Below are 18,079 nucleotides of genomic sequence, written 5' to 3' on the forward strand. Positions count from 1 at the left end.
GAACTTCCCCCTGACATCCAATCTAAATCTTCCCTCCCTTAACTTAAAACCATTTTCTCTTGTCCTGCTGTTATCTACCCTTTCAAAGAGTTGATTCCCCTCCTGTTTATAGGCACCCTTTAGGTACTGAAAGACTGCTTTTAGGTCACTCTGCAGCCCAGCTCCCTCAGCCTGCCTTCATAGGGGAGGTGCTCCAGCCCCCTGATCATCTTTGTGGCTTCCTCTGGATCCTCTCCAACAGCTCTCTGTCTTTCTTGTAGTGGGGGGTTCCAGACTTGGACCTAGTACTCCAGAATGTATGAATGTATGAAGAAGTATGGTGCTCTATGATTGTAGATACATAGGTCTAAATAATTGGAGTGGCAAAAGAAGAAAAATAGTTTTCCTTTGGATTTCTATTGCCATGGTAAAGATCCTTGTGTTATTTTTCTGCAATTTATAGTCGAAGCACAATATAAATTGTCTTGAAAGTCTTCTAAGGATTTTTAATCTATGTAATGGTAATCTCCTCTGTGTTTGTAAGGCATAGGAAAAAAATACTGCCTTATTCCATAATATTTTACCAAAGGATAGATAGGTTAACTCAGTGCTTTCTCTTTGAAACTGCGTGGGACTATGTCAGAAAAAGAAGACATAACAGAGACTTGAATTAAGGGGTGAGTGTGTGAGATGAAATCTAGTTTTCTTCTTTTTATTTCTTTTAAGAAAGTTTTGAAGTTCCTACATGTCAAGCTCTTAAAAGGTGAAAGAGCTGAAAAGTGGAATGGAGCTTCCTCCCCTTCCCTGCATACGTCTATGCTAAGAATGTGATGTTACTCTCCATATTTGACCTTAAGATCTTTGCTGTTAGACAAGTTCAGTTAGCCATATCTATGTCTAATGCAGTACTACTTGTTAGTACTGCTGGATCCTAACATCAGTTGGAGCTGTGCCACCTCATGCCATGTCACATGCCTTAACATGGTTTTACCTGCATTCTTCTTTGGCTTGAACTCATTTGCTAATTCTCAAGTCTGTTTTTTCCCAGTCTGTGTTTTCCAAAAAGATGGGGAACAAGTCAATAGTGTGGAACTGCAGAAAACAGTGGACTTGCTGGGTTGCTGTTGTGTGGTGGCTTCTGTAGCTGCAGACGCATATCTATAGATTAAGTAACCTCTGAGACCAGTGAGATATTACTGCACGGAATTAGGACATCCCTTCGGAATTATGGAAGGAATGGAGTTTAGGCTAATGATAGGAAGCTGTCTTCAGTGTACAGACTGTTCTGAAGTGGATGAAGTCTTGGTTTGCATTCTCAGCTTGATGTTAACAAAATAAATAAGTACTACTAGCTTGTCTAATACATTATATTTACTCAAACCTACCAAATCAAATCCAGAAGGAAAGAAGTCTAACATCATCCTTTAGCAAGCTGCTTTACCAAATCTTCTAATGAAGTAAAATGGCCAAAGGCTTATTTCTGACATGCAGGTTTTTGCCTCAGGGGCTTATCCTTTCTTTGTCCTCTTTGTAAGTGTTGAGGCAGTGGTGGTTTTCAGGCCTTTGAGGAACAGCTGAGGGTTCTGAATGAAGAGTGCCTTTGTGCTTTTTTATGGGTGGGATGGTGTCAAGACTAAACAGCTGTAATTCTCTTTGACATGCTCAAGGAAAGACCTCATGGGCATATGCCTTGAGACACTCGTTTGGTCTGGGATTATGCATTTTCCGAAGTCATAAAAAAGTGACTTCCTTGTCATCAATGTCATCTGGTTTTCCTACTTTCAGCTACTTGAGACTCAAGTGCTGAGTGATAAAGGAGAAAAAACAGTCTCTCAGTGCTTTCCCAGTTAGCGCACACAGACAGTGTGCCTTTCCATGAAGTATTCTGTTTTGTTCTGCTGCTGCATACATGGAATCATAGAATCACAAGGTTGGAAAGGACCTGCAAGATCATCTAGTCCAACCATCTCCTCATCACCGTTGCTAGCACAAGCTACTAAATCATATCTCACAGCTCCTCATCCAGACACTTCTTGAACTCTGCCAGGGACAGTGACTCCACCACCTCCCTGGGCAGCCATTCCAGTGCCTGACCACTCTCTGAGAGAAAAAGTTCTTCCTTATATCCAATGTAAATTCCCCTGGTACAACTTGCAACCATTTCCTTGGGTCCTGTCTCTTGCCTGGGAGAAGAGGCCAAATCCCTTTTCACCACAGCCTTCCTTCAGGAAGTTGTAGAGTGCAATGAGGTCTCCCCTGAGCCTCCTCTTCTCCAGACTGAACAATCCCAGCTCCCTCAGCTCCTCCTCATAAGACTTGTGCTCCAGACCCCTCACCAGTTTCGTTGCCCTTCTCTGGACACATTCCAGGGTCTCAATGTCTTTCTTGTAGTGAGGGGCCCAAAACTGAACACAGTACTTGAGATGCGGCCTCACCAGTGCTGAGTAGAGGGGGATGATCACCTCCCTGCTCTTGCTGGCCACACCATTTCTAATGCAGGCCAGGATGCTGTTGGCCCTCTTGGCCACCTGGGCACACTGACAGCTCATGTTCAGCTGAGCATCAACCATCACCTCCAGGTCACTTTCCTCTTCACACTCATCCAGCCATTCATCTCCAAGCCTATAGCGCTGCACGGGGTTGTTGTGGCCAAAGTGCAGTACCTGGCACTTGGCCTTGTTGAACCTCATCCCATTCACCTCAGCCCAGCAATCCATCTTATCTATATCCCTCTGAAGGGCCTCCCTACCCTCAGGCAGATCAACACTACCTCCCAATTTGGTGTCGTCTGCAAACTTACTGAAGGTACACTCAGTCCCCTCATCTAGGTCATCAGTAAAGATATTAAGCAAGATGGGCCCCAGTACTGATCCCTGGGGGATGGGGACACCACTTGTAATGGGCCACCAGCTGGATTTAACTCCATTAACTACTACCCATTGGGCACAGTCTAAAGAACTGCCTGTCCAGGCCATGGACAGACAGTTTCCCAAGGAGAATACTGTGAGAGAGACCATGCCAGAGGCTTTGCTGAAGTCTGGATAGATTGCATCAACAGCCTTTTCCTGGTCTACCAGTCTGGTCACCCAGTCTTAGGAGGAGATGACGCTGGTCAAGCACGACCTGCCTTTCATGAACCTGGGCTGGCTGGGCCTGATCCCCTGGATGCCGCCCACTTGCCATGTGATCTCACCCAAGATGATTTGCTCCATAACCTTCCCTGGTACTGAGGTCAGGCTGACAGACCTGTAGTTCCTCGTATCCTCCCTACGGCTCTTGTAGATGGGAGTCACATCAGCAAGCCTCCAATCCTCTGTGAGCTCTCCAGATATCCAGGAGCAATGGTAGATGGCTGACAGCGGCTCAGCAATCGCCCCCGCCAGTTCCCTCCTCACTCTAGGATGGAGCCTGTCCGGTGCCATGGACTTGTGACAGTCCAGATGGAGGAAGGGCTCTCTAACTGTCTCCACCTGAATCACCAGGGTGGTATTCTGTGTAGCATCCCAGACTTCCAGAGCAGGGCGTAAAGTGTCCTGAGGATAACTGATCTGCCTATTAAAGGCAGATGTAAAGAATGCATTGAGGACCTCAGCCTTCTCCTTATCTTCAGTGGTCACATTCCCCACTGCATCAAGTAAAGGATGGAAATTCTCCTTGGTTCTTCTCTTAGTATTGATATATTTGTAAAAGGATTTCTTATTTTCTTTCACAGCAGTGGCCAATCTGAGTTCAAGTTGGGCTTTTGCCTTCCTGACTTCTTCCCTGCCTACCTTAGCAGCTTCCTTGTAATCTTCCCAAGTAGCTTGTTCCTTCTTCCAGACTCTCTTTTTCTTCCGAGTCTCAACAATAGTTCCCAGTTCATCCACACTGATCTTTTTTCTCTACAGCTTGCCTTACAGCATTCAGGGACAACCTGTTCTTGTGCCTTTAAGATTTCCATCTTGAGGACTATCCAGGCTTCCTGGACCTCCTTACCCCTAAGGAGCAACTCCTCACAGACCTGTGCTACAAGCATCCTGCACAGGTCAAAGTCTGCCCTCTTGAAGTTCAAGATAGCAGTTTTGCTAGTCACCCTTCTGACATCTCCAAGTATACAGAATTCTACAATTTCATGGTCACTCGTTCAAGGTACAAGGTGTTTTATGAGTATTTCATTGAGTCTTGAGTACTATTCACTAGTATCCAGAAAACACTGTAAAAGTTTTCAGCGTCTTATGAAAGTGGTGCAAGGGTATTATCCTGGAATTTTCCTGGGAACGTGTTTCTATCTCTAAGGGAGGTGCAGAATTTCCTCCACAAACACTGTCTCCTTTGTGGTTAGTTTTTCCTAGCCTGTTCTGAAAACCTTTCAAATCTTCTTTCTTAATATATCCAGCCTTTATTTCTGTATTTCTTTAGTGGTATCTACACGCAATATTTCTTCCAAATCTGCATAGATTACTTTTTCTTTTCTCTTATCTTTTAAATAAATCCCAGACTTTCAGCTGAAGTGCAGAAGTATTTTATGTCTGTTTTGCAACAGTATAGCAACTGAAAAGAACTTTGAAGGAGATTGACCAGTATTAATATATCATGAAAAATAGCATATTTTTTTTCAGGTAGCAAGTAATCACCAAGGAGCACAGAAATGTAGCTGTAGTTGTAGCTTTGAGAGATTATCATTAGGCAGTGGTGGAGACAGGAGAACACAAGTACAGGGCAATTGGAGTATCCAAGATAAAGAAATACTTTATACAAAACTTGCAGCAAAGTATTTAACTGATCCTCAAGAGTTCTTAAAACACAGTGTCATGCAGACATACCTATAATATCCCGAGGCCTTTGAAGCTGCACAAGCCAGCTGAAATTGGATTTCAAGTCCTTAGTAGTCATTATCGTAAAGATGCAGTATGGCAAATGGAGGATATTTTCTCTACTGCTTTATTCCTAAGGCTAAGGCGAGCGTTCAGCACACGATTGAAATTGAGATGTAATGAGCCAGGAGTGCAGGTAACATTGTATTACTTACAAAGTAGAATGATGGTTTTTTTCTTGCTCTGTTCTATAAAAAAGTTTGCTTGTAGTTGTGTTAAGCCTGTGTTCCAGGAATTAAATGTTACTGACTATCCTTCATTATCACTTGATAGTCATTCATTTATTTTGCATCTTCTTCAGCAGTAGATATAATCACTCTATTCCAAGACTTAGAGATTTCTTTTTAAATCTATCTTGTTAGGAGCCTTTGACAAAGATAAAAATGCCTTTTTGTTTGTTCTACAGGCTACTATGGTGATGGTCTGAATGCTATCATTGTGTTTGCTGCGTGCTTCTTGCCAGACAGCAGCCGAACTGATTACAACTATGTCATGGAAAATCTTTTCCTGTGAGTGTTATGTGTACAGTATGACAGAGTTGTCTCAAAATTCTGTAGTGAGAGATAACCTGTCTTTAATGAAGAGGTAATGTGGGTCATTAGAAGGGATGTGATTGGAATGACAAGGAGAGTAGCAGTTTTAGGCATGCCTAAAACAGCAACTGGTCTATCTCAATCCACAGTGAATAAGAGCTGTTGTGGAAAAGTACTTGAGATAAATGAGATCTGACTAAAATATCACAAAAGCTTCCTTCTTGTTGCAATATTTCTCTTTATTCCTTATTATGAATGTTCATTATTGAAATCGATTGTTCATAATATTCATAATTTCCTTGTGGCTGAGTAAATAGGGGCATAAACATTTGTCAGATTTTTTACTTCAACTTTTGTCTCTTTTACTTCAACTAGAAGGGTGGTAGTGTTTTTCCAAAGTACTTTCTTTCTCAGTACACTTTTCTGCATGTTTCACTGCCTAGATTTGTTTATAGCCCAAGAAGTTGCCTTTTATGAGAAGGGCTGACTTCATAACCTGTCAAGTGGTCAGTAGATTCATTTAAATTTAGCGTTTTTTAATGAATGTGTTGTGCCCTGGGCAGTGGAGAGCTGTGCTGCACAGTGAATCCAGATTTAACCCTGCACATGCTGGACCAGCTGCATATTGCTGCTTGTTAGTAGGCCTTGTTTTTCTCTGCATCAGCTACGGCCTTGTTTGAACAATCCCACTCTTTTGTACTTCAGTGTAAGGAGGCAGAAGCAGCAAATGCACTAATGGCAGGTAGGAAAGAGCAATGAAAAGCATTTAGTGAGAAGTAGTCTAGATGGATTTATCAAATGCATGACACTATTCAGTCAGTTGCTGCTTACCTCCTGTCCAGTTAAAATATTATCTCTCTGATGAGAACCAGATTTTCTGTTCTTGTTTTGAAGAATCTGAATTGTGAGGAGTTAAAGGGTCAGATTAGATCATAAGTCACGCACATATACCTGATAAAAGGGTATTGTGGTCAGCGATGCAGCTGCCTCTTACAGTGAGAACTCTCAGGCATTCAATTTTCTGAGTATTTCTCAGTATTTTTTCACTGTAGTTTTTACACAAACATACCTTGAGACTGGCGGGCAGAGAGTTCAGTTTGAGCACACAAGTGAGGCTGGCACTTCTGAAACTGATCAGAATATTTGCATGTGGACAAGAATTTAATGCTACCATTTCATGTAACTCAATAGTCTGCTCTTCTGGTGGAGTGTATTTTGTCCTGAGAGTAATGGTCAGTCTAAATACTCTTTGCAGACCTGATAAATTTGGTATTCGGAGTGCTTTGCTCACAAAATGCAAGAGCTTGAACTGTTCTGTCCCATCTGAAGACAGATTGACAATCAAGTTCTATTAGCTCTGAGAATCTAAAGGCTTGTAGCTGACAGTCACAAAGATTCAGCAGTGGTAATCTGAGGATCATAAGAATTATAGACAGGTATTATCCCAACCCTTTTAATTTTGCATTGAACAAATGTGGTGATTAGTATTGAAGAGATATTTCTCAACAGTTGATCTTATAATGGCCTGAAATTTCAGTCAGTCCATCCATGCTCTCCCTCACAAACTCTCTTAATTTCAACATGTATTAAAAATAAATAAATAAATAAATAAATTCTACTCATAGTTATAGTGGTAGCATTGCGACCAGTTCTAAATTTCTGCTTTAGGTTTAAAAGAAAATAAAACTCTGTCTATAAATTACTGGTCTGTCTTAATGTATTCCTAATAGATGTTTTTTTACTGTATTTAAATAGATAAATATGTGCTCACTTCTATTCTTTTACCAGGTATGTAATCAGTACCTTAGAGCTGATGGTAGCTGAAGACTATATGATTGTATACTTGAATGGAGCTACACCAAGAAGGAGGATGCCTGGGCTGGGTTGGATGAAAAAGTGTTACCAGATGATTGATCGTCGGTGAATAGTATTTTTCTTTCTGATCCACAGCCATTGTTTTAAGCACTGTTCATTTCTGTTGTTCCTCAGTATGATAGTTTTCATTATATATTATTTTTGTGAATGGTTTTCTTTTTTATTAACCTTTTAAATAAACTATTTTTTTTCCTAGTTTAAGGAAGAATTTGAAATCGTTCATAATTGTCCATCCGTCATGGTTCATCAGGACAATTCTGGCTGTGACACGACCTTTTATAAGGTATGTAGTGAACACTAGTTATTTGTTATGTCCCAGGAATTCAGAATACAGAAAGAATACAGAAACAGCCTAAGTAATTCGAAGTGGTTGTTGATCTGTCACTGATACAGTTCAGTTGAAGGTGACTTCCCTACAAAGAGTGGGAAAAAAGTTTATTTATTTGACTTTTCTGTTGTTTAACTATATATGCACATGGAATTCTGAATTTTTTTTTTTTTTTTTTTTTTTTTTTTTTTGCTTTGTCTGAGCCCATCAGAAAGGCTTGAAGAAAAGGTTCTCTGGACCCTTTTCACTTTGTGGAAAAAAAACTTGACTAGAGGAAAGATTAAACTATTGTTCTGGATTTAAAAAAAAATAAAAAAATAGTAGGTGCTTATTCAAGAAGACTGCCCTGAGATGTTTGAGAATGTAGAAGAGTTGTTTCCAAAAAAAGTTCTCTACCACCCAAAAAACTCAAAAGAATTGTTAGACACTGAAGACCTTAAAAATGGGCAATTGTATGTCTGGAACCTGGAGATCAGGAGCATACACGGTCAGACATGAGAAAGCATTGCTCCATGCAAAAGAAGAGGCATCTTGTCTACAGAAGCCACGCAGGGAGTATGTCATGGCAAACTGGCCCTAGACTACAGAGGTGAATGCTGAAGAAGTCTGTCCTATCAGAGTGTTCTGTCCTGACAGAGTAACCTTGAAACGATGAAGGAAATTACTTCTCCCATTGCTGCCAAAGTGTGATAGATTGAGCACCATAGCAGAGCTTCTTCCTTCAGATGTGATGATTTTAGTAGAAAGTGATAACTGAAAATACCAGTGTGACATGGAAACAGTGCTTGGAATTGTCAGCAGTAATAATAGGGGATTCACTAAGTGAAGTACCAGTGGGAACTGGAAAAAATATGGGCAAGACGTAATGCTGGTGCAACTTTAAAGAATCACAAAATGGTTGAGGTTGGAAGGGATCTGTAGATCTCATCTTGTCCAACTGGTCTTATTCAACCTGGCAACCCACAATATGTTGCCCAGGCCCATGTCCAGGCAGCTTATGAAGATCTCTAAGAAGGGAAACTCCAGAATATCCAGGCAACCTGTGTCAGTGCTCCATCACTCACATATTAAAAAAACTTCCCAATTTGTAGATAGAACCTCTTGTGTTCCAGTTTATCTTGTTGCCTCTTACACTGTCTCTCGATACCACCGCAAGGAGCATGGGTATATATACATACACATGGTGTCGCATTGATGATGTCTCTCTCTGAGCCTTCCCTTCTTCAGACTGAACATTCTCAGCTCATTCAGCCTCTTCTGCCTTCATCATCTTGATTGCCGTCTTTTGGACTCTTTTCAGCATGGCAGTTTTCTTCTGTAGTAGGCAACCATGAACTGGACTCAACACGCCAAGTGTGGCATCACTAGTGCTGATAAGAGATGAAGCATCATATCTCTATCTCCTAGTGATGCTTTGCACAATCAAGCCGAGAATACCATTAGCCTTCTTAGCAGGAAGGACACATTGCTGGCTGATGTTCAGCTTGTTGTCCAAACTCGTTAACTTAGAAGATGAGTTGAAGATAGGAGAAAAATGAAGCCGTTTGGTGGACAGAGGAGCACTGTGAGAAAGTTGGGTAAAAAAATTCTGGGAGAAATAAAAAGAGACAATCAATTCAGTAAAAAGCAATGTAAGGAGAAATAAACTTGATAAACTTGATAAGGCTGATGGATATAGCTCAGTTTTCTAGCCTAAAACAGTTCACTGAATGACTGGCAAGTGCTTTGAGAAGTTTGGATGGATAAGTGAATTGGTCCCAAGGCAAGGAGAAAATGTCCCAAGGCAAGGAGTAAATGTCCTAAGACAATGAGATAGCTAAACCATTTAATTTTGATTCCAAATTCCATTCCAAACCTGATCTGTACTCATCTAAACAAACGTGAACATTCAGTTGTATTATGTTTGAGAGTCATAGTCGAATATAAATGCCAGTTTGTTGTGATTACAAGGGTAGATAATGATGGGACAAAGGGGAATGACTTCAAACTGAGACTGGGGAGGTTTAGGTTAGATATTAGGAGGAAGTTTTTCGCACAGAGGGTGGTGACACACTGGAACAGGTTGGCCAAGGAGGCTGTGGATGCCCCATCCCTGGAGGCATTCCAGGCCAGGCTGGATGTGGCTCCGCGCAGCCTGGTCTGCTGGTTGGTGACCCTGCGCATAGCAGGGGGGTTCAAACTAGATGATCATTGTTGTCCTTTTCAACCCAGGCCATTCTGTGATTCTATGATTCTGTGATCACATGATGTTAATTTATTATGATAACTTTAATGAATTCTTTCCATATTTTTATATGTATTTATGCTTTAGAGAGTTTGGTTCTCTTTAGAATTTTTATACATCTCCTTGAAACTGTAGAACTAATCACATTGCTTTACAGTTTTACACAGCATTACAGTTTATGATACAGTCTTAAATCCTATTGTGCTTAGCCAGAGGACAGCAAAATGTTTAATCTTGATTTCAGCCTCATTAGAATTAAGGTATGCTCATGGCCAACCAAACTCTGTAACTGAAATATAAATAACCAAATGATATATAGTTATTTAATACATTAAACAAATGCCTTCTCTCCCTCTCTCTTTAAAGTATTGTAAAAAATATTGTGAAAAAAGTCGATTAACAGATGTTTCTGTGTCTCAGCTCTAAGTTCAGCAGTAAGATACAGTATGTCAACACATTGGCAGAGCTTCGTGAGATGATTCCAATGGAATATGTGCACATACCAGAGAGCATTGTCAAGTAAGTGATGCGCATAAAATGTGTATTTGGTCTAATAGAAGTAATTTTACAAACTAGGAACAGTGTTTCAATGTCTGTAAGAAGAATAGAATACCTCTACCCTATACTATTTAAGATGTTTATGTGTTGTTCCATAAGAACTCCACTATCAAACTCTGAGGTAGGAAACAGTGTGTTTTTGAAACACAAAACACAGTAAGTATGTAATCCTAGGGGAACCAAAGCTTATAGGAAGAAGATCTTGTATTGGACCAAATGATACAATTTGTAAAATGAAGACGATCTTTCCATCTCAGTTCCTTCATCATCATTTTTTGCTGAACAAAAAAATCAAATGATTATAAGTGTGCCCATTGGAGGCAAGTATTTTTAAGATGTCACAGTATGAAGCAGGCATGTACTCAAATCAGTGGAAAAAGAGCAGATATGTTCAGCTTCATGTTGAGAAAGATTATTGTAGAAAAAAAATACCAAATGCCACTTTAAGCAGTCCAATGTCTCCACTAGCAAGAACAGAAATACCACTATGATCATGAGATGTCCCACCTGCAGCAAGCGTATAGATTTGTGCCAGGATTTGGATTATGTGATTGTTTGGTAGTTTTTACTGAAGTGAGATACAATGTGCCAGCTGTATCATATGAATCTGTATGTCTTTTCTCTTCCTTCACCCACTCTTGTAAGGTATGATGAAGAGAAGTGTATTAAGAGAAGAATGAGGTAAAATTTGCTTTCTAGCCCATGCTGCAGCTTATAGCGGAGTAAACCTGTGTGACAGCCAGTCACCAAAAGGTGACCTCAACAGCAGAATGGGAGAGGCCTTGCAATGGTTTGGTATCCTGCTTTCCCCTTCAAGCTGTTGAGATCAGCCTTCTTTGCCAGCGAAACTTACCTATCTATTAATGTCCTTGATTTGGCCCAAGCTGCAGACATTTTAATTCTTATAAGCAGTTGTATGCTTTCAGCTCTATCTACTGGGCATGCCTCAGATCTCTGCTGCTTTTATGTTTCTGCCTCCAAATAATATAAAAAATGAGCTAGATATTAAAGGTGAGTTGAGAACAGGCATAAGTATTACCATAATGACTTGAAGAGCTTTAGGGCTAGTGCACAATACTGTGTGCCTATTTTATAAGCATGTATTATATTTCTTCTTTGCTCTGCTATTGCTCTGCTTCTCTCTTACGCTCTGCTTGCTTCTTTGTTTCTTTATATCAATAACTTTTACTCATGCAGACTGGATGAAGAACTGAGGGAAGCTTCAGAAACAGCTAAGTAAGATAGCTTTCTGCTGGTTGCTGGCATTGTATTTATTTGGTTCACAGAGATGGATTGAATGCTGTAGTATGTTACATGTTTGGTACAGCAGTCTGTTCATAATTTCAAGTACTGCGGAAGTTGCCACATTTGTGAATTGACTTCCCCTCTCACTATAGGCAACCTGCTATATCTTACAGTCTAAGAAGTGATACTCTTAGACTATAAAAAAACCCACGTTTTTTGCTACTTCTGTAATTGTTTCCATAGTCATGGGGAAGACTAAAGTTACTTTTTTACACTGCCAAAGATTTTTATTACATATTTTCCCTCCTTTGTATGTTGGATGATTAATATAAACTTGGGAAAATAAATCTTCTTTAAAACTTGTTTTACGATTTATGAAGGTAATAATAGCTATTGTACTTATTTCTCAGCTTTTTCTGTATCTTTTCCTGTCTTCCTGCTATTGTTTGGAAGGGCTGGTGGATTAATGCTTGATAATGTTATATCACTATAAGGTACCTTAACAAGTCAGTGACAGATGATGATCAGCTATTTTAAACATGGAATTATACTCCAAGTTTGAGATGCCTTGTAAAATATCTTAGAAATCTTTTATCTGGAAGGACACAGTCTTTGATTCATTAAGCTGAACTTACAAACAATTTGTGCATTGTACTTCTTCCATGTGTGTGTTGTACACGAGATACCAGAGAAGGGAGCTCTGCCAATCAGTTCAAATATGACTTTTTTCCTATAATTTTATAACAACCTTTTGGAGGTTTAATTTCAACCTCCTTCTTTTAAATTATGGACTTGAGAATTTTCATCTTACAACTTCTTCATTGTGTTTTCTCTCCTTTTGTGTGGTACATATTTTCCTCAACATCTCCTCAACAATGTACTCAGCTTTTAAAATGACCCTCAAGAAATGTTACAAACTCTTGCAAATACTTTTTGATTCTAGCAATTCAGCTGCCTCAGAAGCAGTACATTCATGTAGCTAGTTATCTGATATCACCTGGATATTTTATTAAACAAAAAAGCACGCAACTGCTTTCTATTCAATCATTTTCAAGTACACTGAACGTGATAACTGTGGTGAAAAGCTTATTTCTTGTTAAGCTTCTGATATAAAACAGTGCAGGCTGCAGCATAACAAGTGAAAGGGGAACTGAATACTCACACGAGGCAACACTTGCTATTATTACGGTTGGATGTACGAGGTAACTGTAGTGCTTTTCCCCTCCCCAGCTTTAATGGCTTAAAAACTTAATACACAAACTGATTGGTGTTACTAAGCTCTCTAAATTTCTATCAGTAATGTTTTTGTGTTTGTGCAGTCAAAGTTGCTTGCTACAGTTAAGTCATTACATCCCCTAAATTTGTTTTTGTACTTAAATAGAGAAATAAACACAGAAGAAATGTTTACTGCTTCCTCTTTTTCCTTGTGCCCAGAACTAGCTGCCTCTCAAATGATCCAGAAATGACTTCAGTGGAGCAGGAGTAAGAATTTATGTCTAATACAATCATTTCATTACAGCATTATTTCACAACCATGCTTCTAGGAATAGAGACTGGGTAGACTCCATAAAGTTTTCTGGAGAACTAAATCATTTTACATTTGTTTTCAGGAACTTGATTCAATATATCCAAGTAAAAAAAGCACCACAATTGAGATTTTTTTGTTTGCATTACAGATGTCTTTGAAGTGTTCTTGGCCATTTTCAAACAGAGATAGATGTAGTCGTTATCCTGAGGATATTCAGGTTGTGTGAAAGACTGAAATAAGAAGTTCAACATGATAAGGGGAAGTTGATGTCATGCATTCTTCTCAGTTAAAGGGTGATAAAATTGCCTTTCTTACTAGGAAGTTTGAAAAGTCTAAGTTTTCTCTTTAATTTCTGGATTATACCCTCAATACCTTTCTTGTCTTTTCTTTATGTGCTTAAAAGCTTGCTTCCCCCCCCTCCCCTTCCTTCCCCCCATAAAGTTATTTCCCTAATGACATCTCCATTATCTTCATTTTATTAGTTTTCAAAGCCAAAATGATTCCTTTGGAAATAGGAACGTGTCTGTCTGTCCTCTCGCAAACTCTTCTGTCTGATGTCATGACTAAACATGCAAGTGAAAAACCCTGGACTGTTTTACTGTGCACTGGTGGGACTGTTTTAGCCATAGCTGGTCACAACACACAAAAAGTTTGTTTGATTGGACAGCAGGAGGACTCATCACTGCAGTAGTCTGTACATTGGTGATGAGTGTCTCCACAGAAGTGACTTGACTTTGCTGTCCCTACCCCTGTGTCCTGAATTGAAATACTGTTCAGAAAATAGCAGGCACCTAACTCTTCAGTAAAAGATCCCATCAGGGAGTGAATTTGAAGGAACCAAGCAATTGACTAGAAAGCAGACACATAAATAACATGGAGCTTCTTTTGTCTCTTTTTTTTCAAATAAAGTTGTGTGTCAATCAATCAACCACCACAGGTCAGAACTATAAATTAACATTCTGATTCCTAGAGCAGTTGACATAAGATCTCTAAAGTTCTTTTTCCTTTTCCCCTCAGACACAGTTTATTCTGTAATGAGTCAATATGAGAAGCATTTTTTGTAAAGAGAATGGAGAATAAATAACATATTGAAGACTGTATTTATGACTTAAGCTTTTTGATGGCTTGAAAAAATCTTCTGAGACTAGAATTTTTACTTAGCTCAAATAAATACAGTTGAGACTGAATTAACGCTAGTTGTTTTCTCTCTCTAAATATGTATCCATTTTCAGAAGTGGCAATGATTTCTTCTGCAGTCGTATCACTCATTTGTGGAGTAGTTTCTGTGGGAAATAAGATTATCTTCACAGTGATCATGGCAGTTTTACACAGCTTTTTTGTCTGTATGCTTTCTGCTGAAATCTCTCTGGAGTCTGCCCAACTATTAGTTTTCTTCTGCAGCCTTTTTTTTATGTTTCTTGTCATCCTGTGTGCTATTTTGTTTTAACATCGTGCACTGCCTCATGACATTTTTTAAAATGTGCATTATGAAATATTCCACAGGAAAGAATTACACGTGTTCTCTTCCCAGGTGGTGAATATTCAGAATGTTGTTTAAATAGTTACACATTCTAAGAGGGAAATGGTGTTTGCAATATTTGTGATGACAACTTTTTATTGTATAGAAAACTTCAAAAGAATTTGATGATGTTGTTTTTACTACATGGCAAAAACATAATCCTGGAGATGTGTTTACAGGCATCCACTTCTTACCATACAGTTCTGTCATTCCATCAGCGTGTATTTCCACATGTCCAGTGCTACTCAGATTGAAATTGCTGGAACGTAGTTACTGAAGCAAGCTAGAAGTAGCAGTTCCTGATGTACTTTCTACATGAGGCAGATAGGATCTGTGTAAATTGACACTGACATATTTAATGTAAATGAGAGATGAGGATGCCCAACCTTTTATGGGAGCTTACAATTGCAGAAATGACCAACCATGTTTTCTATCCTACTGATTTATTTTCTTTTTCATTTCTTGTTGTTTTTTAACATATAGGCTTGACATGACCCTGAAATAAAAAGCATCACTGCCAGATCTTTGAAGAAGAGGACTTTCATCGCTCAGACACCCATGATCATGGTGTACAATAGGAAATTTGATTCATTTTGCTTGTGATATAATTTTTTGGTGCCATTTAGCAATCCAAGAAGATGAAGCAGGCCCATCGTGTTGCCTTGGAAACAAGAAATTTGGAGCTGGCTATTTTTTTATTTTCAGAAATAGAGTTTTTGTTAGAAAAGCTATAACATCTAGTATTGGTTTCTGTAAGTGTATGCAAATTCTGTTTCAGATTATAGAATTTTGCAAACATTATGCCTCATGAATGAGTCAGTGAGGACATAGATTTTTATTTAATTTTTGTCTTCAGCATAGTACTGTTTCTGCATAACAGAGCAAAATAGTTATTATTACAATAAATATTAGCATAGTTGTTTCACACAGCAGCAGCAACCTTATTGTTCCAGAATGATTCTAAAAATGAAGCAGGATTTCAGTGAGTGTGTTTTTCTCTTGGTTTATGAAAAGTTCTTCCATACTGTTTTAAACCTAATGACTTTTTATTTGGCCTGTGTACTAAAAATCATAAGTGTTTAAAATGTTCCCCAGATCAAAAATTGCTGACATAACTTAGTTTCATTTTAATAATTTTGTTCAGTGTCTTTATCTTAAGGACAGGTTTTACAGAAGCAGCTAGTCCTTTAAAAGTTTATCAAATGATCTAAGATCCTTGAAAGATTGTTTTATTATTGTTGTTTTTTAAAGCCTGTTTTTCCAGAACATTTTAAGTAATGAATCTCCAAATGGCATCCTATCTGGAATCACAACAGTTGCTAATGCTATGAATACAGAACAATTACTTAGTACTTCTCACAATTATTTATTAAGAGGAGATGTCAAAATATTATTTGGAGTCTATTTAATATCAAAAATACTTACTGCAATGCCATTTGTTGTCTGTAACACCAGTATAAACATGAAAAGGAAAAAGACCCAAGCATTTCATCTTTTGCTGCTGTCCTGCACACATGAAATGCACTGCATTAAGTTCTGAAGGCAACTTCAGTGTCTCAGACTATTCCCCTGCAGAAGAGTACAGATCAATACTTGAGCGAATGCCGCTTGTCTGCTTTTGAAAGTCAAGGGTCAAAAGTATAACTGATGCTTTCTTGTTCCCAAATGGACATATGCATGCACTTGCCAAAACTCCTGACTCAGTTTCCTTTTGAGATTAAAAGTAGTTTATCATCAGACTTTCTATATGAGTGGATAGTGATAGGATATAGGGGAATAGTTCTAAACTAAAAGAGTGGAGAGATAGGCTAGATGTGAGGAGGAAATTTTTTCCTCAAGTAGTGGTGAGGCGCTGGCACAGACTGCCCAGAGAAGGTGTGGCTGCCCATCCCTGGAGGTGTTCAAAGCCAGAGCGGGGGGGGCCCTGGGCAGCCTGAGCTGGTGGGGGCAGCCCTGCCCCCTGATGAGAGCTACTGTTCTCATGCACCCAAGAATTGTGTCTTGCACTTGCAGAAAGTGGTCTGCAGGGAAGGGAGCAGATGTATTCATCACAACATGCAGAGTTGTTCAGCTATTGTAACAAAGAGAGACTAAATTGTCAGAAAGACAGGAAGTTGCCAAATGCTTACTTATCTGCCAGCAACTAAACTGAATTATCTGTAAAGCTACAGTCCTTCTCAGTACTGACAGGCTGTGCATCATGTCTGTCATTCTGGGTACCCTGTTTTATCACATCTTTCTGTCAGTTCCCTCTTTCACATTTAAGCAAGGGACAGATCCTGCTGACTGTTGTTGCTGCTCTATATCCTGATCTTATCATCATTAGGATCTGATAGGTTTCACAGTTTCTCAGATATTTGAATCTTGGCTTGTGTCTGCCTTATAAGTGCTGTCACTTAGAATATTGGGGATAATGCTTTATGTACAAATAAATATTTGTATTACCTTCCAGATGCTATTTAAGCTTGATCTAGATCTGAAGAGCATTTTATAGCATGAAGCCACATCTTCTGTAAACTTGTAGTTCCAGCAGTTGACATGTATAAGGCTGTAGATGAGAGAAATGCATCTCTTTGCCAGAAGAGACATTCACTGCAAAGCAGAGTTCAGCAGAAATCTTCATGTCTTTGACATGTCTTTGATATGTCAAAGACATGAAAGATATTATGCCCCATTTTATGGTAGATGTCAGCTTGGAGGTGAATTTCAATCTAAAGACTTTATATAAAATCATTAAACAGCAAAATTACATGTGAATTAATTTGATTAATGGTGGTAGACTAATAATGACAACCTGAGACGGTAGAAGTTTGTTTAAGCCAAATGTCAAATTATCAATGTGATATTGCGTAAATGATTGCAAGAACAAGATGTGGTTATCTCTGCTTATTAATGTATTTTAAAAAGTTTTTTTTAATGTTATGATATGGCAATTATATATTATTTAACAATAATAAACCAATATTAATAAACGAGTAGTTTGTTGAGAAGGAAACATAGTACATGTAATTGCACAGATATAGTCTTTTATATACAGATCTTTTCTACTGTATACGAGAGTGCTCACATAAAATATAAATTAATAGTTGCAACTTTCTTCTTTTTTTGTTAAAAGACCTATACTGTCTTCAATTATAGATTAAGCAATACAAAGATATCTGATATCATTGTATGCATATATTTATGTGAATCAAAAATAAAGAACTGCAATCTGCCACTGGAAGTGTGTATTTTCAGCTTGAATTTTTTTTTTCTTTATTCCTTGGGCACATGGAAACATTTGACAGTTTCAATTCACAGTTCTTTGCATAGTAATAACTATAACTATAACTATAACTATATATATGTAAATGTACTGCTTTTACTTGTTGTTTCATAGCTTAAATTAAGGCAATCCTATTTCTCCTGACTTTGCTTTCTACCTTCATGCATAATGT

The 18,079-nt window shown here is 38.6% G+C and overlaps 1 protein-coding gene across 4 annotated transcripts in view; it reads left to right on the forward strand.

Annotated features, from left to right (window-relative positions):
- Window positions 1–16,595, forward strand: part of PRUNE2 (prune homolog 2 with BCH domain) — a 133,289-nt gene extending 116,694 nt beyond the window's left edge. The window contains exons 14-21 of one of the 4 annotated variants that reach the window (XM_052700754.1): window positions 5,239–5,341; window positions 7,154–7,285; window positions 7,437–7,523; window positions 10,213–10,311; window positions 10,996–11,031; window positions 11,548–11,586; window positions 13,030–13,077; window positions 15,126–16,595. In XM_052700754.1, the coding sequence (XP_052556714.1) occupies window positions 5,239–5,341; window positions 7,154–7,285; window positions 7,437–7,523; window positions 10,213–10,311; window positions 10,996–11,031; window positions 11,548–11,586; window positions 13,030–13,077; window positions 15,126–15,147 (566 nt within the window). In that variant the 3' untranslated portion in view covers window positions 15,148–16,595. The other 3 variants (XM_052700753.1, XM_052700751.1, XM_052700752.1) reach the window with 3 other exon arrangements.
- The last annotated feature ends 1,484 nt before the right edge of the window (window positions 16,596–18,079 follow it).

The sequence above is a fragment of the Tympanuchus pallidicinctus genome, unplaced genomic scaffold (genome assembly GCF_026119805.1).
Source record: "Tympanuchus pallidicinctus isolate F22 unplaced genomic scaffold, pur_lepc_1.0 scaffold4, whole genome shotgun sequence".
Taxonomy (NCBI): Eukaryota; Metazoa; Chordata; class Aves; order Galliformes; family Phasianidae; genus Tympanuchus; species Tympanuchus pallidicinctus.